Source organism: Eulemur rufifrons, chromosome 8 (genome assembly GCF_041146395.1).
Source record: "Eulemur rufifrons isolate Redbay chromosome 8, OSU_ERuf_1, whole genome shotgun sequence".
In the NCBI taxonomy this organism is placed as follows: Eukaryota; Metazoa; Chordata; class Mammalia; order Primates; family Lemuridae; genus Eulemur; species Eulemur rufifrons.
The window spans coordinates 38,000,257-38,024,893 of record NC_090990.1 but is presented as its reverse complement, the minus strand read 5'-3'; the positions used below and the strand labels follow the sequence as shown (position 1 = coordinate 38,024,893).

At 38.0% G+C, this 24,637-nt stretch overlaps 1 protein-coding gene across 11 annotated transcripts in view; it reads right to left on the bottom strand.

The window, feature by feature from the left end:
* OSBPL9 (oxysterol binding protein like 9) overlaps positions 1-24,637 on the bottom strand; it is a 167,123-nt gene that overhangs the window by 2,393 nt on the left and 140,093 nt on the right. For all 11 annotated transcript variants that reach the window (XM_069479964.1, XM_069479965.1, XM_069479955.1 and 8 more), the window contains 12 exons: positions 22,792-22,882; positions 21,343-21,447; positions 19,935-20,094; positions 13,396-13,508; positions 13,163-13,281; positions 8,661-8,746; positions 5,913-6,084; positions 4,626-4,710; positions 3,444-3,554; positions 3,152-3,215; positions 2,889-3,029; positions 221-299 (listed from right to left, as the gene is read on the bottom strand). In XM_069479964.1, coding sequence (XP_069336065.1) covers positions 221-299; positions 2,889-3,029; positions 3,152-3,215; positions 3,444-3,554; positions 4,626-4,710; positions 5,913-6,084; positions 8,661-8,746; positions 13,163-13,281; positions 13,396-13,508; positions 19,935-20,094; positions 21,343-21,447; positions 22,792-22,882 — 1,326 coding nt within the window. The remainder of the gene's footprint in view (positions 1-220; positions 300-2,888; positions 3,030-3,151; positions 3,216-3,443; positions 3,555-4,625; positions 4,711-5,912; positions 6,085-8,660; positions 8,747-13,162; positions 13,282-13,395; positions 13,509-19,934; positions 20,095-21,342; positions 21,448-22,791; positions 22,883-24,637) is intronic.

Genomic DNA, 24,637 nt, shown 5'->3' with positions numbered 1-24,637 from the left:
CAAGCATTGTTTTACATATATTATTTTGAGAGCAGAGAGAAGAGTAGAAATCATTCTATTCCCTGCACTGCTGGGGAGGTGGGGGAAGGAAGGAAAAGCCTTGCCCTGAGAGACAGCCTTAGAGCTGGCCTCTGTGGTTAAAGTTCCAGATGAAGCCAGGATAAAGGACAGGCTGCAATTCAATGTAGCCAGAAACAAGTGGCAAAATATAGGTTCTTACCCCTGTTGCATATTTTGCATACATTACACCATTCCATTCCCCTTCAATAGAGCAAAAAGACTTCTTGTCATTTGGAGAACTGAACAGAAAAGGAAACATTGGTGTTAGTCTCAAGCTGAAAATTACTCTACCAAAGAATCTGGTCAGTATGGCCTATCTACACAGAGTAGAACACAAAAGACCAACTGTGAAGTCTTTGACGAAATCACCTTAACATAAGAGAACTGGATTTCCCAGGGCCACCTGTAAGAGTGAGGACCCAGAACAAGATGCTTATGAACCCAAGAGCCCATAAACAGCAAGTACAGGTAGGAGAGCTCTGCTGGGGCCACAACGATTTGCACATTCTGTGCCCTCAAGCTGTTCACAGCCTAGTGAGGAGAGACACATTGCCACTGAGATTCTAAGTGGTAAGTGCGATGGTGAGCTTGTGTGGGCACTGGGAGTCCAAGGGCAAAACTGCTGGTGTGAGGGTCAGGCAAGGCTTTGCTTATGAATATAATGCTGGAGACCAGGCTTTCATTCTCAGGTTGAAAGGGATTTCTGGGCCTAATGCTTTGACCACTTTTTTTGAGCAAGGATCCCTTCCTCAAAAGCCCTGACAGGGCTCCACTTGGACACACAGGTATGGAATTTGAGAAGACAAGCATCATAGCTAAGGCGTAGTTGGGAATGGCAGGGCACGAACAGAAGACTGAAAGAGGTCAGAAAGAGAAAAATGAACAGGGTAGAGGGATGAAAACTGCTATCACCAACAGAACTTAAGTGTCCTCCTTAACTCGGGAGGATTTGGGGAAAGGGAACAATGGAAAAGAAAGGTGGTAGGATCTCAGGTCTTTGCACAGTGGTTCTTAAAGTGTGGTCTGGGGACCTGACCAGGGGGAGGTCCTAAGACCCTGTCGGGGACGGAGTCCATAAACTCAAAACTGTTTTCATAATATTAAGACATTATTTGCCTTTTTCACTCAATTTTCTCACAAGTGTATGTGATATGTAACAACAGAGTGTTTAGACTTAGAAAATTTACAAAATGTACAATGCTACTTGTCTTACAAATTTTTTTAAAGTTTAGAAAAGCTACTTTTCATCCATCAGAAATGCTATTATTAGGCCGGGCGCGGTGGCTCACGCCTGTAATCCTAGCACTCTGGGAGGCCGAGGCGGGTGGATTGCTCAAGGTCAGGAGTTCGAGACCAGCCTGAGCGAGACCCCGTCTCTACTAAAAATGGAAAGACATTATATGGACAACTAAAAATCTATATAGAAAAAATTAGCCGGGCATAGTGGCGCATGCCTGTAGTCCCAGCTACTCGGGAGGCTGAGGCAGTAGGATCGCTTAAGCCCAGGAGTCTGAGGTTGCTGTGAGCTAAGCTGACGCCACGGCACTCACTCTAGCCTGGGTAACAAAGTGAGACTCTGTCTCAACAAAAAAAAAAAAAAAAAAAAAAGAAATGCTATTATTTTCATGTGTAAGTTAACAAATATTTTAAAATCTCGGCATTAATTTCCAATTGAAAAATATTATTGGATATAATCCATATAAACAAAAGCTCTTTAGGGTTCTTAATTTTTAAGTGTAAAGGGGTCCACAGACCAAAAAGTCTGAGAACGACTCAGTGCAATTCTTCATCTGATACTCAAATTTCTAATTTAAAGACCTCATCAAGAGCTCTTCCAGCTCACATCTTTGTAAGGACAGTCTTTTGACTAAATACGGCTCTGACCGGCAGAAAATTCTGCTGAGCTAGCAGTTCCTATTGGTGTTGGTTACCTCTAAGTGGTCTGAGAAGTAGACACACCCATATATTTGTTCTGAACATCCTAGTCCATTATCTGCCTATTTTATTGGGGGTGGTGGGAGCTGCATTATTGTGGTATCTTGTGCTGTTCTTTAAGCCCTGCCCATATATTCCAACTGGAATAATATTTTATACTGATCCTCAGAAACTCCATCTTGTTCATGGTCTCATCTGCTCAAGATATTTTTGGATGCTGACTCTGACATCCAAATTAAATTATCTCCCTGGAAAACTGGTTAAGCAATTGTGTGTCTTCCACCTAGGACACTGCTCCCAATAAGATCTTCCAGGGCCGAGAAAAGCCTAGAGGCACAGTACTACAGACTTTCCTCTTTAGGCAGGCTCTGAACCCACTCAACTGACGGTTACCCAGACAGCACAGTCATCTTCATTTGACCCAACAGTGTCAAATGGAACCAAGCCAAATGCCTGCAAGATGTGATGGTTACTGTTTGTCCCCAGCAAATGCACAGAAAAAGGAGGGGCTGTAAGGACTTGGAAACACTTCTATAGGGGTCACAAAGTCTGCTGGAAAGACTAGCTGATGGTCCAACCTGGCGAGGATGAGTTAAGGATCCATAATCCGGGTTAGCTAGGCAACTTAGGAAGGCCCTATTCAGCTCCCCCTCACAAGCCAGGTTCCTAGGAAGGAAATTCCATCAATGGACCTCTGACTGCTCTGGACCCATGTTTTAGGTCTCCTTCTAATATGGGATTTTTAGGAAGGACATCACACAAAAGGTAGAAACAAGGTTACAAAGACGGAACCATTCTTTCACATTTCTAACACAGAAAATACAGTTTACGACAAAAGGAAAAGTATCTCAGAGAAGCAGAAGAGAACTGAGGCAGAAACACAAAATACCTACAAAATCTCAGCAGTAATTCTGTGCTTCTTGCCCCCATAGAAAGGTTTAGTGTGGAAGACGATATTTGCACTATAGCCCGTTTTGGAACAATTAATATTGCATTCTCCTCCTAATTCCACCCAGGGCACTGTGAGGATAGACCTGCAAAATCAAAAATTTTCAGGTAAGGCTGACAGTTAAGAGGAAAGAGAGGAGGAGGGGCATGGCTTAAGGACCAGCAGGGTCTACTGCTGATCAGAGGACATGGACAAAGCTCTACTTGCCTTCCGTAACCATTGGGGAATGTGAGAATGTAATGTTCATCATAGTCTAGACACGAGACACAGCCTGTGGAAAGAGGGACAGAATCTCTGATGAGTCGTGTCAACTGGAGATAACCTACCTAGTACCCCACCCCTGCTCTCAACCCCTAAAACAGATGCTTTCTTGTTAACAATGACACTAGTCTGGCTTTCCAGGGCCATTTTCTCTTATCAAACAAGTGTCCAGCATATATTAGAATGACACAAAAATTTCTTATTAATGTTGTAGTCCACCCAATGCCCACAAACTTACCCTGCCCTATGTTGTGCACCCCAATTGACATTCCAAGGAATTTTGATTTGGTCCAGATATGAGCATTGAATTGTATCTTCTTGTTAAAACACTCTGCATAAAAGGCTGAAACTGAATAGAAAATGTTTTCAATTAGTGCACTAGATAGCTACAGCCACCTCTCCAAACTCACTTAACCTGAGAGATAAAACTGGCTCCATGGAGAAATCCTTTTACCTTCAAAGAACAGCCTCAAATCAGGCCAGGTGGTACCTCCCCCTCCTTTTTATACCCTTTTCCCCAATGCAAGCATCCATTCAGAGCCACGTGGGCAAGAGCTTCCCTGAACTATGAGGCTGTGGCCAAACCAGGAGGCTTAAAATCAAAAAGCGGACTATCTGTTCTCACAGTCTGCAAGTATGCAATATTGCATCCTGTATTTCCATTCTTAATACTGCACTTAATAAACAAGATGCTGAGGGGATATGTATAGTTGGCGGGTTCCACATCCACAGATTCAACCAATTGCAGATCGAAGTTATTTGGAAATGATACCGCTAAGAAAGAATTTTCAAAAAATTTTGGAAAAAATAAAAAATAGCAATACAACAATAAAAACAATACAAATTTAAAAGTACAGTGTGACAACTACTTACACAGCATTTACATTGTATTAGATATTATAAGTAATCCAGAGATTAAAGTACACAGGAGGATATGCATAGGTTCTATGCAAATGCACGTAACCATTTTACATCGGGGTTGTGCGCATGCTCAGATTTTGCAGGGCATCCTGGAACCAATCCCTCGCAGATACCAGGGACAACTATACTCTCTCCATTATGCCAGGAATATGCTGTGCAGAAACTACATATCACATTTATACAAACTTGCTCACAGTTGCTGGGGTCTCCACAGCACAGATTATTACAGTAAGATGACTTTGGAAGAATTAAAAGTTGGTTTCCCAAATCTCTTCTTTTTATACATAATCAGTGAAGCTAAAAGTGCCTTTAGAACTTATATAAGGAATAGATACAGACATGAAGAACCAATGAACTCGAGTTTCCACTTCAGGCAATAGGAAAGATATGGCTAGCCATACAACTGACAGTAAAGTAACCTCAGTTATGGAGCTTTTAATGACCTTCTTTGCACAGCATACTTTGAAAGTGGAGATTGCAGAGGAGCTCTGTAACTTACTGGGTGGATGATGGGAAACCTGCTCCGCCACAAATGTGACACTGTTTTTGGAAACCCCAGGTACTGGTCCTTCTGAAACTAGTTCCTGTAAGCAAACAGAACATTTTCTTTTGATGTGGAAACACGAATGACATTTCAGAGAATCTGACAATTGGAGCCTGTGGCTCTACACACACCAAGCATCCTATACATACTTGTATTATGGCATTTAATTACACTATTCTAATTATTGCTTTGTATCAGTCTCCCTAACTAGACTAAGACATTCTTGAAGGAAAGGACCATGTGTCTAACCCAGGGCCAGGTCTGACACAGAGTAGGCACTTACCAATGTCTGCCAAATGAATAAGAACAGACCCATACTGCCTCTATCTTTAGTGAGGACTACATGTAACATGTCACTTGAAAAGGCAAAGATATGGAGCATCACATTTACTGAAAGATTACTAGTGCCAAACTCTGTGGGCTAGAGTTTTTCCCCCCCCACTTCTAAAAGCTTTTTAACATGTATCTGAGTCTTCCTTGCTGGCTGTCATTTTCAATCCAACCTTTAAATGCTGGAGCCCTGGAGCTCAGTTCTGAGTTACCTACTCTTTTGTAGCTATGCTGTCCTCTTAGATAATTTCATCCAATCCTAGGGCTTTAAAATGCCATCTAAATATAACAAAATCTCTGAGAGCTCCATCTCTACCTCAGACCTTTCCCTTGAACTCTACTCTCTTAAATTACAATTCCCTACTCCTCTTGACAGTCTTAAGTATGGTACCAGTAAGTACCACATTCTGTATTTCAAACTGGAGCTCTTGATTTTTCCCTCCCCAAATCCAATCTTTTTCTTATCAGTAAATGATACCACCAACTGCTTAAGTCCACATGCAAGGATTCATGTCCAATTGTCTCCTCTTAGCTCACCCAATTGACCCATCAGTTGTCTCTCATGGAATAGTGCCAAAGCCTCCTCAATGGTCTCCATGCTTCTATTTTTGCCCCTTCTTGATTTATTTTTCATAAAATTATTGTAATAATCTTCAAGACAAAAATGAGAGCCTGTTAAGCCATAAAATTATCATTATGGCTTATAAGGCCTCTCATGATCTGATTTCTAAATCTCCATCCTCTTCTCATCCCACTTCCCCCCCTTCTCATTATATTCAAAATATGATGATCTAAGAACAATGTTCTTCTACAGGCGCTGAGCACCTTCTGATCGTTGTTATCTGCTCCTAAATAAAATCCTGAATCAGTACCACAAGTTAAGATAATTAAGAATGTCAACATAGAACTCACTGTATTCTCTTCAGTATCATTCGGTAATGTCCAATGACACTGAAAGATTTCGCCCAAAATGGGGTTGTATGGCTTTTTGGCGACTGATCCTTTCCTTCCTGCATGAAAGGCTGAGAGGTACCATTTCACAACCTGAACCATTCGATCCCTGGGATCCTTCTGGTCACTAATGCTGTAAGGGAGAGAGACAAAACTTAATGTCCTGCTTTTTGGCAGAATGCAAGCTGATGTAGCAACCCTCAGCATGGTCCACCCTGAGCCAGGCTGAGAGCATCAAGGACCCAGGATCAGGAGTTACCTCAAAGTTTCTTTTTAAAATTGAGATACAGTATAATATCTAAATCCCTTTAAAAAATAAAATGAATAAAATCTTAAAAAATAAAATTGAGGTATTAATACATATAGTATATATATACACACACATATATATAAAATTAAATGCATTGATCCTCGTGTTTTGAGGATTTGACAAATTTATATACCTACTTAATTAATCACCACCCAATCAAGACATAGAATATTTCCATTATTCCAGAAAGTTCCCCCATCTCCTTTTCCAAGCAATCACTACCTCTGCCCCTGAAGCAAACACCATTTCTGGTTTCTAGTAGCATAGATTAAGTGGATGTAAGTGCATAGCATAGTTTAATTTTCAAATAATTGGAGTTTTTCTGTATCTGTGCTACCAATTTCTAATTTAATTCTTTTATGGTCAGAGAATATACCTCGTATGATTCCAATTATTCTTAAATTTATTAAGAATTCTCTGTATATGGTCTATCTTGATGAACGTTCTATGTGTACCTGAAAAGACTATGTGTTATATAATTGTTAGGCAGTATTTAGAAAGGTCAATTTGGTCAAGTTGATTGATAATGCTGTTTGAATCATCTATAGCCTTACTAATTCTCAGGGGATGAGGACGCAGGGGCTACGTGGTCAATCAGTTCCTCAGGGAGGAATTTGTGGACTTGTCTATTTCTCCCTTTAGTTTAGTCAACTTTTGCTGCATGTATTTTGAAGCTGTGTTATTAAGTACATATACAGTTAGGAACATTACTTATTCTTTTTTTTTTTTTTTTTTTTTTTGAGACAGAGTATCACTCTGTTGCCCAGGCTAGAGTGAGTGCCGTGGCGTTAGCCTAGCTCACAGCAACCTCAAACTCCTGAGCTCAAGCGATCCTCCTGTCTCAGCCTCCCGAGTAGCTGGGACTACAGGCATGCACCACCATGCCCGGCTAATTTTTTCTATATATATTTTTAGCTGTCCATATAATTTTTTTCTATTTTTAGTAGAGATGGGGTCTCGCTCTTGCTCAGGCTGGTCTCGAACTCCTGAGCTCAAACGATCCGCCCACCTCGGCCTCCCAGAGTGCTAGGATTACAGGCGTGAGCCACCGCGCCCGGCCTACTTATTCTTAATAGACCTTTTTATCATTACAAAATATCCCTATTTTCCCTGGTAATATTTCTTGTCTTAAAAGTCCTTTTCTGATACTAATACAGTTTTGTTATGCTTAGTGTTTTGCATGGTATACCCTTTTACTTTTAACCAATCAGTTGTATTTAAAGTCTCTTTCTTGCATATAGCATACTAACCTATCTTGATTTTTTTATCCAGTCTGACAATCACTGTTCTCTTTTTAAATGGAGTGTGTAATCTATTTACATTTAGTGTAATTACTGATATAGTTGGGTTTAACTCTACCATCTTAGAATTTGTTTTCTACATGTCTGCTTTGTTCCTTTTTCCATTATCTTCTCTTTCCTCCTTTTTTGGGAATTAACTGTTTTTAGTATTCTATTTATCTATTCACCTTTTAGCTGTACTTTTGTATTTTTTAAGTGGTTCCTCTAGGGACCTCAAAATTTAACTTCTCACGCATAAAAACTACCCTTAAATCTAAAATCTATATCCAGTGAACAACTGGTACTTTCCATTCATTTTTACTTATATGTTATTAACAAATGTTTACATTTTATTTGTTAAATTATCTATTAATTTAAACACTGCCATATTTATTTGAATTTCTACCCTTTGGGAATTGGTTAAATGATTCTCTTAAATTTTCCTAAGAATGAAATATATATACATCTGTGTCAGCCAGTGTGCCTACCCACTGTGAAACCTCAGACTGAGGTTTCAAGGAATGTATAGGAGAGGGATTACAATGAAAATTTTCCTGCTACCTGTGAAAAGCAATGTGAACTCACTTCCTTGTAAATAAATCAATCTCACCATTACATTATTTCTATCCCTAGTGCATACATACATATCTAACATTTCAAGATTTATATTTAAAATTGATGAATCAGTCTATAATCTGGATACTAGATTGTAAACTCCTCAAGGGCAGACACTGTGACTTTTTTTCTCCAGTTCATAACAAACTATCTAGCAAACAGGTGCTTTAGAAAGGTTTGCTGAACTCAGATAGCTGAACTTTGTTAGGATATAGTATAAATAATTTAACAGTGATTACCAATGCCTGGGTCAAATAAACTTATGCCCTTGAACCTGTAAAAATACTGGCGACCCATTAATGGGCTCTTGAGAATTTCATTAGGGGTTAAACTTGGTTGGCTAACAATATCAACACTACATAACTTAAGCAGAGACAGGCATCCAATATAAACACATTACTCAATACTACTTTAACCCAGAAATGTCTGAAAGGTAAGAAGGAATCCATCTACCCTGCAAAAAAAGGGCGTCCTTAAAAGTTAGAAACAACTGTGTTCAAATACCTCACAAACAGGTCCGGATGTGCAAAAAAGTCTGCATACATTTCTAAAAGAGATCTTCTTTCAAGAATAAATGTTGGAAGAACTACCTGAAAAACATTCACACATGACCTCTGAGGATCAAATTCCACTACAGAAAAACAGATTGCTAAGCTGCTTAAAAACAAAACAGAACAAAACAAACACACAACTCATTCCAATGACACTAACATTCACTATGTAATTGCTCAGACATGCTTCTAAAAACTACTTCCCAAACTGTTGTAATTCAGAAATGCCCATTAACTTGCCCAGTAGATGAAAAACAGAGAAGGGGTTTCCAATATTCAAATGTCACTTCCTCTCTGCAACCTCCCTTTTCTCCCGGAGTGTAATAACAGCAACAAGCTACTCAGTAGCAATCCTTTGACACCTCCAATCTGCTGGGGCATTACACATACATTGTATTTCTAAATTGTACAACAGCCATATGATGAAGAAATTATCATCCCACTTTTACAGTGGAGAAATATGAAACTCAGAGAGCGTAAAAAATTTTCTCACTGTTCCATTATTAATGTGGAATTCAAATTCAATCTGTCAGACTTTGGGGCATCTGTGTACTTTCCTCTCTATTGCAGCTTCTCTATCATCATTAGGTATATGAGGAACATTATCTACTTATGACTTTGTATCCTCAAATATAAAATGAGCTCCTAGAGTGCTAGAACCAAGTTTGGCTCACATTTGCCTTTTCACTACTATTTATACTGTAAGAATTTTTTATTTTTATTTATATTTTTATTTTGAGACAGGGTCTGACTACATTGCCCAGACTGGTCTTGAACTCCTGGCCTCAAGCAATTCTCCAGCCTTGGCCTCTCAAAGTGCTGGGATTACAGGCATGAACCACTATGCCCAGCCAGTAAGAAATTTTTAAATGAGCAACTGAAGGAATAAACAAAAGAATACAGATTGGGAATCAAACAGGGCTAAATGCCTTTAATATATAAACAGCTCTTACAAATCAACAACAAAAAGATCACTATGGTAGAAAGATGGACAAAGGAATTGAACAATTTTAAAAAGGGCCAAAAACAATAAAAAGAAAGTTTGATTTCACTTGTAATCAAAGAAAAATATATATTTTCCCCCTACTTAAGAATTGTCTTGAGAACTCTCATTCAACAGATCTTCAATGTTTTTAGCACTATACTGATACATGCCATTATGACAAACTGCTAGAACAGTGACAGAAGAGAGCTGGACATGGTTATCTCCAACCTGGGTTCAATCACTTGTTTTGCTACTTCTTAGCTGTGAGGAGGCTCTGGAAAATTAACTCAACTTCTCTAAGTTCCTGTAAAAGGAGGATAATTACATGCACTGCTTATATTAGGTTATTAGGTATGAAATGTCTGATTTCCTTAAATACTAAGTTTGACAGCTGATATCTCTGACATTTCACTTTGACACTTGTTTTATTTTTATTGTGAAGACACATCCTCAGTCTTTCAAACACATGTTGTGGCTTGTGATTATCTTTCAAAAAAAATTTTTAGAACAATTTTTGTGAAACCATAGATAAGTCAAAATTCATGTTATTTTCCAATATGAGTTATCTCATGGAACCGATGCAGTGCAGACAGCTTGAAATATCAAGAAAGTGTTTGGGAGGGATGGGGCTAATGAACACACAGTACACTGATAGGTTGAGAGATTCCATTCTCATGATTTTAATCTTGAAAATGAGCCACATGGGCAACCTGAGACCTGGATAATAAGCTGAAAGCTGTAGTAGAAGTGAATCTACCTCAACCTATGCATGAATTAGCAGCAAGGTGAAGACGCTGGATAGATGGGTTCTGCATGAATTAAACGAGCATCAGAAGAGAAACTGTGTCAAAGCTTGCCTTTCTCTGCTGTCACGACATAAAGGCGAACCATTTCTATACTGTATTGTGACTTGTGATGAAAAATGGATTATTTTGACAATCGAAAGCATTCGGCACAACGGTTGGATAAAGATGAAGTGCCGAAACACAGTCCAAAACCAAATATTCATCAAAAAAAGCTAATGGTGTCTGTCTGCTGGTCCAGAGCTGGTATTATCCACTACAGCTTCATGAAGCCTGGTCAATCGATTACAGCAGATGTCTACTGCAACCAACTGGATGAAATGATGAGGATGCTTGAGATTAAGCAGCTGAGATTGGTCAATAGAGACAGGCCAATCCTCTTGCAAGACAATGCTGGACCAAAAGTCACACAAACAACGCTGCTCAACTACAGCAGCTAGACTTGAAAACTAACTGTCATCCACTGTATTCACCAGAACTTGCACCAACTGACTATCATTTCTTCCAGGCTTTGGACAACTTCTTGGAAGGAAAAATGTTGAATTCTCAACAAGCTGTGGAAAATGCCTTTTGCAATTTCATTGCCACTAGTTCTCCAGGCTTCTTCACTGCTGGCATAAACAAGCTACTGGTTAAGATAGCAAAACTGTGTCGGTAGTTTAGGCACATACTTTAATTGTACTGCTTCTTGTTTGAGATATAATAAACTACACTTCTGATTCGAAATTGGACATTTCATATTTAATGACCTAATATATTCAGGTCTTTATATATATATATATATATATATATATGACCTAATGTATATATTGTTCTCAAGAGTGAGGCAAATGGGATGTGACTTTGTAGTATCCCTAAAAAAGACAAAACATTTGGAAATAAATTGTTTCTGGAAAAGTATCTGAAGTGAGAAAACATTCTTATAGAAGATACAAATTTAAGGCATTATTGTAATGACACTTTGGAATGCATAAAAGGAATCAAAATTTCAGAATCTGTTGGCAATCAGACCCATTTGTTTGTGCCGAAAAAGATTTCTAATGGCTTATTTTTAATACAGTCAGTAACAAATAATTATAATATCATTCATAATATAACAAGCTTTTAGTAGCTATGGACCCAAATACAGATTATCTGGCAGAGAAAATTATATGAAGGAAGAATTACAAAGCTGATCATGGCAGACACTTTTTATTGCCTCCTGACATCCATGCTTCATCCCCAAAAGAACTTGGATTCAGTTCAGATCTGGCTGTAGGAAGCCATAGCCCTTACTCTCAAGTTTCAAGGGGTGAATGTGGATTCATTTAAACTGATCATTTAACTTTCCTTGCCAGTGATTGGTTTCGACCCAGACACGTGCCTGACTCTGGTCAATGAGATTCAACGGGAAGCCTGATGGGCCACTTCTAGAAAAGAATGTCCTTCCTAACAACCACAGAAGGGCCAGCAGCTATGCAAGAAAATTATTACTGAAGCAATTATGGGAAAAAACTCCTACAAATATTCTCCTACTCAGAGCATTCCTGATAAGTATGCAGGGCTTCCCAAATTAATGTTATCTTTGTGTTTCTGTTGTCACTTAGATTAGGGGTAGAGGTTCTATCATAAACACTTTAATTATAAGGTATTAAATATTATGGATTAGTCCTTTTCTTAATGGCCCTCTAAATCCAAAACCAAAATGAAGCTCACTACTGACTATAGTATTGGAGTTGATTTTGTCATACCAGAAGCGAAAATCCTAAATTTAATTAACTTTCTAAAGCTGGACAGAATAATAATTTAACCAATATGAAAGCTACCATAGCTCGTCTTAAAGACAAAGGCAGTAGTGGAAAGATTACAGGTCTTAAAATCACAGACCAGATTAGAATCTCAGTCTGCCACTTAATACGACTCAGCCACATTACTTAACTTCTGTGAGTTTTAGTTTCCTCATCTATAGAATGGAATTAACAATAACACCTACTTTGCAGTTCTGTGGTGAGAATTAAAAGGATGAGACTTCTAGCACAGTGGCAGGAGTTTACAAAGGTACCAGTCTCTTAACTCAATCGGGGATTGTTTAGAGCACTAAGTTTAAATTCAAATTCAAATCCAGACTACAGTAATTATACGACTCAATATGCGTTACACAATTTTAGATTCACTACCTCTTCTATGCCTAACAATAACCCTGTGAAGCAGGTCACTCACTGTATGTCCACTTTGCATGTGAAAACCCTGAGGATCAGAGACTTGTTCGAGGCCGCATGGTTTGGTAATAGTAGAGGTAGGATGCAAACACAGGTCCTCTGACCTCAAGATCAGAACTCCGCTCGTTTTGATTCTCTGCATGCAACACTGCTTTAAGCTTTGCCCAAACTACTAACCAAGCCCAATGTTATTCCTATTCCTCATTTGCCCTAAATAAACTCCAAATCTTAATCCATACAACACATACACACTATCCTCTATAAAATTATTCTAGCTCCACTTATTTCATCCATTTACAAAATTTTCAGTTTACTCATCTACATATATATTAATTAAATCACAACACAGCACAAGGATAGACAGAAATTATGTCATTTTACTATGTTTATAAGCACACTCACCACACAACCACTGAGAATCCACACATACTAGTTCAGACTTACGGCAAATGCCAGATCTGGTTCTTACCTTAGTGAGATCCATTCCGAGCCTAACCTGTGACAGGAGGTGCATGATAACGCTCTTGTGCTCCTCCACTGACCCTGCCTCCCCATCATCGTCTCTGTCATCATGTGAATCGAAAAGGTCTAAAACAAAACAAATCTTGTCAGACTGGGGTTAAACTGGGCCAACTTGTGTTTCTACTAGTATTACAAATGTTTTTAAGGAAAAAAAAAGTTAAATTCTCAAAGGTCACTTACCAGCATCGCTTGTTCCATTGGACATAGAAGAATTCAGTGATTCTGTGGTATCCGGGCGCTTCAGACTATTTCCCGAGCTGCTGTGTGTCAAAACTGAGGCAGATCCAGAAGAACTAAAAAAACATTAATAACTTTCTTAAGCTAAAGAAATCAATCTGTAAACATAGTAAGACAACCCACAAAGCTACTTAACCACTATATCTACTTAGGGACAGAGACTAGACTCTTACAGTTAGCTGGTTTTATATATATCCATACACTTTCCAACTCTCTCCCTGCCACCCTCATTCCAAGATTGTAAACTATAAAGTCTGATGACAAGTTCTCATCTTGTGCTTTTTGCATAGTGTATGCTCAACCAAATCACATTGAAAGGCAAGGCTCAGGTCATCAAAAATTAGTGAGATTTATGCCTCTGCATCTAAATTTAAAACTAGAGTTCATTTTCTGATTTTGTTACTTTGTATAAATGTAGACACGTCACCATTCTTGGCAATAATTTCCAGAAACTAAAAACTGGCAGTAGTCTATCACTAAGTCTCAGAAAGATGTCTTGTCTATATTTTTGAGACCCTGTAATAAAAGTCCACATTGGTACTAACACTCTTCCCAGTCATTAGAAAACTGTAATTGAAATTATAAAATGAAAAAGCGTATTATTATTTTTTTTTACCAGTAAACTTACAGTAACTGGCTTTATGAACTGGTTAACAGGTCTAAAGAAAGCTTCAATTAAGTTATTATAGCTGTGATCAAAACTTACCCATGTATTTGTATATAAATAAAAGTGTAATCAGAAAGGCATACAGTTTACTTATTAAATGTAAAAAATGGAAACCAAATTTCTCATACTATAGATATTTATAAAATGGTACACACATAGTGACTCTTATTACAAATCTACACATGTGAAACATATTACATATTCAAATTTAAACATAGTTTGCTATTGTTACTTGCCTTTTCATTTTTTTAATTAATAAACTTCATTTTGTAGAACACGTTTAGGTTCACAGCAAAATTGAACAGAAAGCACAGAATTCCTCTCCTGTCCCTACACACATTGCACAACCTCTCCAGTATCAACATCCCACACCAGAGTGGCACATTTGTTACAACTGATGAGCCTACACTGACACATTATTATTACAGAAAGTCCATAGTTTACATCAGGGTTCACTTTTGGCATTGTGCAATCTATGGGCTTTGACAAATGTATAACAAGTATCCACCACCATAATATCATAAAGAATAGTTTCACTGCCTAAAAATCCTCTGGGCTCTGCTTGTATCAGAACACTAGAATATTAGAATATATTATGTATTCTAGTTTAAATATAGTTTGCCCTGGTTACTTACCTTCTTTTGATCTATTTTTCAAAACTCCTTAGGTAACTAAATATTGCTTCTTTGTACTGTAACTAATGTCTACCTCACCAGTTTTGAGAGGCAATGGAAAATATGAGTAAAAGACCTAGGCAAGAGAAATCAAATTATCATTAAATAAAAGAACTGCAAGAAAATTATCTTCCAAATGTTTTGTGGCTCTTTCATACACCATCAAAATAGTTAATTTTTTAAATCAATTCATCTGAAAACCCCAAATCCTATAAAACTAGAATCTCAGGTTAGATGCAATTCCAAAAATCAGATCCTATCTATGTTTTGCTTTTCTTCTTATCTATGGTTAGAACATGTCTGGGCCAAGTGAAATACTTAATAAGGCTGAAAATGGAAAAAAATGGGATAATTTCTCAGCCATTCCATAATTTACCTTATGGAACAAAGGATATGAAGAATATAAAGACAAGTAACAACAAATATGCATACAGAAAAGGTTTACATGCAATGGACTAAGTTGTCTAGAATTTAAGCATAAGATCATAAAGTATACCAAAACATTTAAAGCTCTGAATTAATTATAATAATAATTTATTGAGTACCTAGTATGTATGAGCCATACACTGTATGTGTATTATCTTCAAAACAACCCTATAAGGTAGACACAATTACTCTTCATAATACACAGATGCTCAGAAGTTCAATGACCCGCCTGAAGTCATACGCTGGAGCATAGTGAAGCCATTTCAAATGCATGCCTGGCTCCAAAGTACAAGTTCTTTCCAACATGTAATGTCATCTAATTTATAAATGTGAAAACCACACTGCTCAGTAACATAATTCACAGGAGCTATCATTACTACAGGTCTTTAGAAACAGAATAGTGAGAGGACTTAAGCTTTCAAGTTCTCTTTCTTCAGAAAGACAGAGAAAATAGTAGATAGAAATTTGATCTGAGAGTTACAAATGAGTGATAGCAGCTGACGACCAGCAGGTGTCAGAAGCCCAAATGACTACAGACGCTAGGCAGAGAACATAAATGTATGAATAGGGCCAAGTTATACAAACAGGGAACTGCAGCCAGCATACTCAAGCTGAAGAGATTTAAAGCCCCTATTCAAAACAAAACAAAACAAAACAAAACAAAACAAAACAAAAACAAGTCAACAGAACACTATGCTACCCAAATAAAACATCTGTACTCCCTACCAGTTTGGGCTTCTAGATTAGGGTATATAAGGAAGAGTGTGAAATTCAGAGAGAAAAGGAAACCAGAGTGGGTTAGTTGAACATAAAACTTAACTCTGGACCCTTTCAAATGAGCGGTTCATGAACTGCGTGTTTGTTATAGGATCAGGTACTGGGAGAGCACAGAGGAGGAAGCCTAAAAGAGGGAGGAAAAGGAGAGGCAAACGAGCATGTGGATGACTTTGCAGGCACGCCTACTATGGGTACAACAGGTGTTTTAAATGTCTCTATTTCATAAAAATTTCAGAAGAATCTCTGAAACTGGGGCCAGAGACTATCAGTTAGGTTATAAGGATCTAATCATATATTACTAATATCAAGCTTTTACTGAAAATAGTCACATGCTTTTAGAGCTGCAGTTCCCAACCCCCAGGCCATGGCCCTATCCTGGTTCATGCCCTTTTAGGAACTGGGCAGTGCATCACTGCCTGAGCTCCACCCCTCTCCTCCTGCACCACCACCCCTCCCGACTCCATGGAGAAACTGTCTTTCGTGATACTTAGGAACTGCCCCCTTCACCACACACACAGCAGGAGGTAAGCGGTGGGCCAGCCAGGGAAGCTTCATCTGTATTTACAGCCACACCCCATCACTCCCATGACTCCCTGAGCTCCACCACTCTCCACCCCATCCCTAGAACAATTCTCTTTCATGAAACCGGTCCCTGGTGCCAAAAAGGTTGGGGACCACTGTTTTAGATGACAGATACATGAGTCCATAAACTAATAAGTGATATTCAACTGTACCTAGAATCACAGCTCATGTCTAGTGTAAGATATTGTCTTTAATTCTTTTTTAATAAAACAATGATCAAACCCTTCAAAAATCGATAACCTTTACCTTGGAATTTTCCCAATGCTTGTTTTCTTTTAATCCATTATCATAAAAATAGTTTTTTGAAATTAAAGTGAAACTTCTGGCAAACTGCTAATGATTTCTCAATAGTTTATTTCCTAACATACATTAAGAAATCAAAATGTTAAACCAAACCATTTCCTATAAACTGGCCTTCTTGAGTTGTGGATTTAAACCTCCCTTCCTTATTAACTCAAGTGCCAGGCCGTAACTGTACTTGTTCAGCTAGACCAAATATATTTCATTTTTTCCCATATTCAAAAGTTGAATTTGACCCACTAAGTCAAAAAACTTCATGAACCAACACATTTTCCTTATAAATGCCAAGATTTTGAGCAATTACGATGCAATTATTAATGTATATGAATGACACATTTCTCAATTCATGTGCACACTTAAGAGAACTAGAGTCCTGTCTAATATTTTTTATTAAAAGAAACTAACCTTAAAGGTCTAAGGACTGGTTGATGGTACTTAGATTGCAAATTCACATATAATTATTTCCAAATTTGCACTGTCTTAAAAAGCAAAAACCCAAGCTATAGCAATCGTACCAACCCTGGAGAAATTAGAAGAGTTGGGAAAAAACACCCAACAAAAACTAAGCCAGCTACTGTCTATGAAAAACATAAGTAAAAAGCAAGCAACTAAATAATAATTTGCTTTCTATAACAGCTATTATTTATTGAGTGATTAAGTGCCAGACACTATATTAAGCCTCCACTTACATTATTCTCATTTAAATATTCACAGTGACCCCTTGAAGTTAAAACTCTTATTATCCTTATTTTTCAAATGAGGAAACTGAGGCTTACAAAAGTTAAAGAACTTGACCACAAGTCAAGGTCACACAATTTTGAAGCAAAACATCTGTCAAAAATCTGCTTCCTTACTTAGTATCTCTGGAACTAACGCACTTCCTTCCATTCCCAATACTAGCAACTTTGTGCAGGTCATCTACATTTCTCAATTTACTACCAGGTTTTGGCTGGTCTTCCTACCTGTAATCCTATCCCCCTGCATTCAATTCTACACAATTTAGGCAAATCTATCTTTTTAAAATGCAAATCTCGGCCGGCGCGGTGGCTCACGCCTGTAATCCTAGCACTCTGGGAGGCCGAGGCGGGTGGATCGCTCAAGGTCAGGAGTTCGAGACCAGCCTGAGCAAGAGTGAGACCAGACCCCGTCTCTACTAAAAAAAAATAGAAAGAAATTATATGGACAACTAAAATATATATATACAAAAAATTAGCCGGGCATGGTGGTGCATGCCTGTAGTCCCAGCTACTCGGGAGGCTGAGGCAGTAGGATCGCTTAAGTCCAGGAGTTTGAGGTTGCTGTGAGCTAGAATGACGCCACAGCACTCACTCTAGCCCGGGCAACAAAGTGAGACTCTGTCTCAAAAAATAAATAAATAAATAAATAAAATGCAAATCTCACCAGCAACTGCCATCACTTGTGAGAAAATGTTCAAAATTCTTAAAAGCCTCAAAGACGCTTTCATGACCTGGCCCTTGTCAACTCTCTTCTGTATCTTTTTTTTAAAAACTGCTCACCATACCTTATGTCAGTCACAAACCACTCTTAGGTACAGCTCCCCAAAGAAACCAAGCTCACCTAGCTTCTAGGCATTTCTAACAGGGTTCCATCTACATGAGAACATTTCCATTTTCCCTCCTCTCCTCATCCCCATTTCCTTTCTCTCTATTCAACCACATCTCACCTTAGGATCACATTCCCTCCCTCCTCTGGGAATCCTTCCCTGGCTTCTCAATACTTCAAACGCCCCGTAGCTTTCTGTGCTTATCCTTACCATATCTATGGTCTGAAGGCTTGTCTGCCCCTGCCCCTCCCCCACATCATACATTGAAACTTAATCACCAGTGTGATAGTATTAGGAGGTGAGGCCTTTGGGAAGCGATTAAGTCATGGGGTGGTACCCTCAGGAACAGGATTAGTGCCCTCCCAAAAGAGACCCTGGAGAGTTCTCTAGCCCCCCGCCTTTCTTCCAAGTTAGGACACAGTAAGAAGACAACTGACTACGAACCAGGAGGCGGGCTCACCAGACACCAAATCCACTGGTGTCTTAATCTTGGACTTCCCAGCATCTAGAATTGTGAGAAATTTCTGTTGTTTATAAGCTACCCGGTTTATGATATTTTGTTATAGCAGCCCGAATGGACTTAGATACCATACTACATATCCCATTGGATTATAAATGTTTGTTCCCTCATAGACTATAAATTCTTTGTGGGCAGGGCCTGGGTCTTTTTCTTTCATTTTAATTTTTATTTTTTCCACTCATCAGAGAATAGCCAGGGTCTTTTTAACCTCTGTATCGTCCCTTCACCTAATATAGTACCTGGCTTATAGCTGTTGAATATCTCCAGTCCAAAAAAAAAAAAAAAAAGGTAACAGTAACTTATCTGATGTATAATGCTTTGTAGCTTATTCTCTCTCATTGGATCATCTCCTAATGTTGGTGCTATACCAATGTCCAGAGGTCAACTAATAACATCAGCACATTATTATAGCTGGTGCTCTTCATTCCATTTGGATTAAGTCAGAAGTAAAACAGAACTGGCTTTGCTCAATAAGCTGGTTAAAAGTAAATTGTCCAGGCCAGGTGGGGTGGCTCAAGCCTGTAATCCCAGTACTCTGGGAGGCTGAGGCAGGAGAATCACTTGAGGTCAGGAGTTCGAGACCAACCTGAGCAAGAGTGAGACCCCATCTCTACCAAAAATGGAAAAAATTAGCCGGATGTGGTGGCGCACATCTGTAGTTCCAGCTACCCTGGAGGCTGAGGCAGGTGGATCACTTGAGCTCAGGAGTTTGCGGTTGCAGTGAGCTATGATGACGCCACTATACTCTACCTAGGATGACAGAGTGAGACTCTGTGTCCAAAAAAAAAAAAAAAGTTGTCCATGCAACCATTATACCAATTTAAAAACCTATAAAAAAATAAGTTGTCTTCTTTACCGTTCCCAAATAATAACTTACAAGGCAAATCTGTCATTAATAGCAGTCCTAAAATCAAATTACATTTTTAAAAATCAAGAGAGTCATTTAGTTACATACTTTGTTCTTCTACTTACTCTATCAGGCGCTTTGGGGATGAGCTACTTTGATGGAATTCATCAGCATCATAGAACTCATCTTCACTGCTAGAATAAGAAAACTCTGGGACTGTATTTGGAGATAAGTTGACATGGCTTGGAGAAGTGAGACTGCTACTAGGTGGTGAATGGCCACTGCCTAGGATGTTAAAAAAAATTTTAATTAGAGAAAAATGTTGGTATTAGAGGAGAAGAAATTAGGAAGATGGGGTCAAAGCAGATTTTCCTGAAATTAAGAAAGTTTAGTTAAGCTGGTAGAAGTCCCTACACTATTTGTAAAGAAAATCAGTATTTGAACTACACAAAGAAAAAGGCAAATCATGTACAGAATGAGGACACAACCTTATTTAAAAAACCTTTTATTAAAAATGAAAACAATGCTATGTCCTCATTCTACAAGTAAAGATTAATTTGCATTTAAAATTAGGAATTTTATGATACCTTACACCTCCTCAAGACTGGTTTTGGTTTTAGTCTCCAGGTTTAATAGGGTCAAAAGGACTAAGTGCTTCCTTGAGTTTGGTTCTACAGGTAACTCAAATTAAATTTAATTAGTTTTAAAACAAGAAATAAATCTAACATTAATAGTATCCTTATAAAAGAGAAAAAATAAAGACCATAAATATAAACCAATTAAGAAAATACAAAATAAAACGAAGTATCTTTTTTTCGCCTATAAAATTGGCTAAAAGTGAAAGACTGATATGTTTCCTAAAAAAGTACACATGTGCCAATGGTGCTGTACAACGCTATCACTAAAGTATTGCTTATAACAGAAAAATATTGGAAACAACCTAAATGTCCATCGGTGGAAAAAACAAGTTAATACCCACCCGGGCAGCTATAAAAGAGTACTCTTGACTTAACTGTATGAACATGGAAAGCTCTCTACGTGTTCTCTGTTAAATGAAAAGTGCAAGTCACAGAAACACATGACCTCATTTAGGTTAAAATAAAACAGCAATAAAAATACATAATACAGGTGTGTATGTACATATTATACGTGCACACAGATGACTGAAGGGAGAGTAGAAAGGGCTTTCAGCTTTTCTTCAGCATCATCTGATTCCTTTACAAAAAAAGTATGCAAGTCTAACGTGGGTATATTTTTTTAAAAAGTCAATATTGATCCCCGAAATAAATCCTAAGGTAAAACAAACAAAATCCTGTAATATTTTATTTTATTTGAATTATAGTTACTTAATAAAGCTTCTGGTTCAGTCACAAAGTTCACCACTTCATGTATGGAACTATAATGGTAAAACTAAGATATCACCAACAGAAATATATAACACATTTCTTCAAGCCTTTTTGCCCCCGTCAGAGGTCAAACACAAATTTCAAATGTTAAGGGGGAGTTAAGTAAAGGAATTACACAAATCTGTACCTGTACTATTTGGTGTTGGAGTCTGATGATGTCCCAAAGTAGCTAATACGGGCCCAACTGGTAGGGAAGATGGACGCTGCTCGGACTTACACAACTGAGCAGGTTCTAGGAGATTTGAACATGTAAAATAAGTTAGACAAACAGACAAACACACACTCTGTTGACTGCAACTGTTGGGGATTCAAAATCTTAAAGATCAATAATTTTTGAAACTGTATTATTCCATTAAGCAAAGTTCTATGTTACTACTCCTGATTTCCTAAACTCTTAAACTCGATATGTACAGAGTATAAAGACACCAGGCAGCATATCGAAAGACCAGCCATGGTAGCCCAATACTACAGTACAACTGCTCTGTAAAACCAACAAATGCTTCCAATGGTAGTACCTCCTCTTTAGTCACCCAAGAGATATTAAACTAATTCTCTTTAGGAGTAATAACTCACAAAAGAATTTCACATACTGCAACCTCAAACTCCTGGGCTCAAGTGATCCTCCTGCCTCAGCCTCCCAAGCAGCTGTGACTACAGGCATGTGCCACCATGCTCAGCGAATTTTTCTACTTTTTTGTAGAGTCGGGGTCTTGCTCTTGCTCAAGCTGGTTTCTAACTCCTGACTCAAGCTATCCTCCTGCCTCGGCTTCCCAGAGTGCTAGGATTACAGGCATGAGCCACCACGCCTGGACACTTTTAAGTATTTTTTAAAAAGGATTTTCCCTTTTACAGCACAATTTCAGGCTTCACCATGTCATCATTGAGAACAAAGAAATGTTGATGCAGTCTACGGCCATCCCACCCTAAATGCGCCCGATCTCGTCCAATCTCAGAAGCTAAGCAGGGTCAGGCCTGGTTAGTACTTAGATGGGAGAAATGCTGGATACAACAAAAAAAGCAAAGGAATCAAGTATAGCTATGTGTTGGCCCTGAACCCTTCTTTGCCAGTTTTAAAAAATGACAGTATTCATTGCTCTATACTTAAAAATACAGGTATCAGTAGGTTATCATAAATTTTATCCTTCCATTTACCATTATGTAAAAATCTACCACAAATAAACCATTTGTATTGTTCAGAGCTTTAAAGAATGCCCCAAACCAGAACATTTCTGGATTATCCTTATTCGGGTATATTAATTTTTCCTCGCTAGCCATAAATTCTGAGTCATAGGATTCTGTCCTACCAGCTAATCCAAGTCTTAGTAATCATGTTTGTTTTCCGTCTCACTTTGTAAACAAAACTTCCTTTCATTATACTTCAAAAGTCCCAATACCAAAAAACACTATCAACTTCTTCCAGTTTATTTTCTGTTGTATTAGTTTTTGATTCCTTTATTAAAAACAAACAACAACAACAAAAAAAAAATCCAGAAAGAGTTAAAATTACTATGACAGCCACACAAGGTAAGATTTTTCTCATTAATGAATCTATGAAACATTTTTCCAGATACTTTACCTGGAGGTAAGACAGTCTGGGAAGGCATTGTGCTGATCACAGGTTCCAAGGGACTAGGCTGATAAACTGCATCTACAGGATTAATAGTACTCTAAGATAAAGAAACATAGTAATTTTTAATTAAATGCCCTTCTCATGCTGACCCTCCCAAATGAATGAAATGCCCATATTTCTGACAGGAAAATCCTAGGTTAGTTACATAGATATGTTGATCAAAATGCAAAGAGGAAATGAAATACCTTTTCTATAAAAAAGTGTGAGAGTTTCTTATGATAAAGCATAGTAAGGAGAGAAAATGAATGAATCTCTGTCATATAAGAAGTTAAAGCTAAATGGAAAAACTTGGAAGGAGTTGTAAAACGGTGTGGGGAAATTTCAGAAAGCCAAAAACAATAACCTCTCAATTCAATTCAGCGCTTCTCAAATTCTTAATTCACCACAAATATTGTTTCTCTATCAAAGATAGAGAAACTCTCTCTTGCTTTGGTGTTAAACATTACACCTATGACCAGTTAATGTACCTGTAACAATAGGATCTCACCTTTCCACCCCATACCACTGCTACCTTCCATCGTTGTATATCACACAGTACAGTTGTCCCTGGATATCTGTGGAGAACTGGTTCCAGAATCCCCTCAGATACCAAAATCCACGGATACTTAAGTCCCTGATATAAAATAGTGTAGTATTTGCATATAACTTATGCACATGCTCCCACATAATATAAATCATCTCTAGATTACTTATAATATTAATACCTAATACAATGTAATAGCTAAGTAAATAGTTGTTATACTGTATTGCTCAGGGAATAGTAAGGGAAAAAGTCCGTACACGTTCAGTACAGAGGCAATTTTTTTCCCAAATATTTTGATCTGAGGTTGGTTGTATTCACAGATGTGACACCCATGGTTGCAGAGGGATGACTATATAGGTATCTAGTTCTATGGTCACTAAAGGGAAAGAGATATATCTTCTAATTGAGGTGTACGGGGAAGAGGGCTTTCTTTTTAAGGATTTAGAAGAGGAAAAAAAATACTCAAAATTATTATTATAATTTTAGAGGGAAAAATAAGGCCAGGTTTTCTGATTCCAAGCCAAGAAATTATTCTGACAGCATAAAGGCATTTTAAGACTCCCTAGTTTACTGTTTTGCTTTTTTGTAAGGGAAGGGGGATTTTAAGCCAGGTCTTTGTCAGAGTAAAGTTTAAATCTACCATTTAGAAGAATAAACTGGACAAACCTAAGAAATGAAAATGCAAGTTCTTTACCTTTCCTTGAACTGGAAAACTAACTTCAAATATATGTTAGGTAGAGTATAACAGAAAACGTGAAAACAGAATTATAAGGGAAACATTTTGCTAATGAATGAGCTCAAAAATTATTTGTAAAACCTTATAAGCACCTAACAATGGACACTGAAATAATGGTAAAGTTTTTGTAGAATTCTCATTTAATGCCTAAGTTATATTTTTTTAAACCAAAAACCCCATCTACATAAATATTTAAAATCGCTAAATCAGATCTCTTAAGTCAAGTGATTTGAACACAAGAATTCTGATTCTTGGCCGGGCGCGGTGGCTCACGCCTGTAATCCTAGCACTCTGGGAGGCCGAGGTGGGCGGATCGTTTGAGCTCAGGAGTTCGAGACCAGCCTGAGCAAGAGCGAGACCCCATCTCTACTAAAAATAGAAAGAAATTATATAGACAGCTAAATATATATATATAGAAAAAATTAGCCGGGCATGGTGGCGCATGCCTGTAGTCCCAGCTACTCGGGAGGCTGAGGCAGGAGGATCGTTTGAGCTCAGGAGTTTGAGGTTGCTGTGAGCTAAGCTGACGCCAC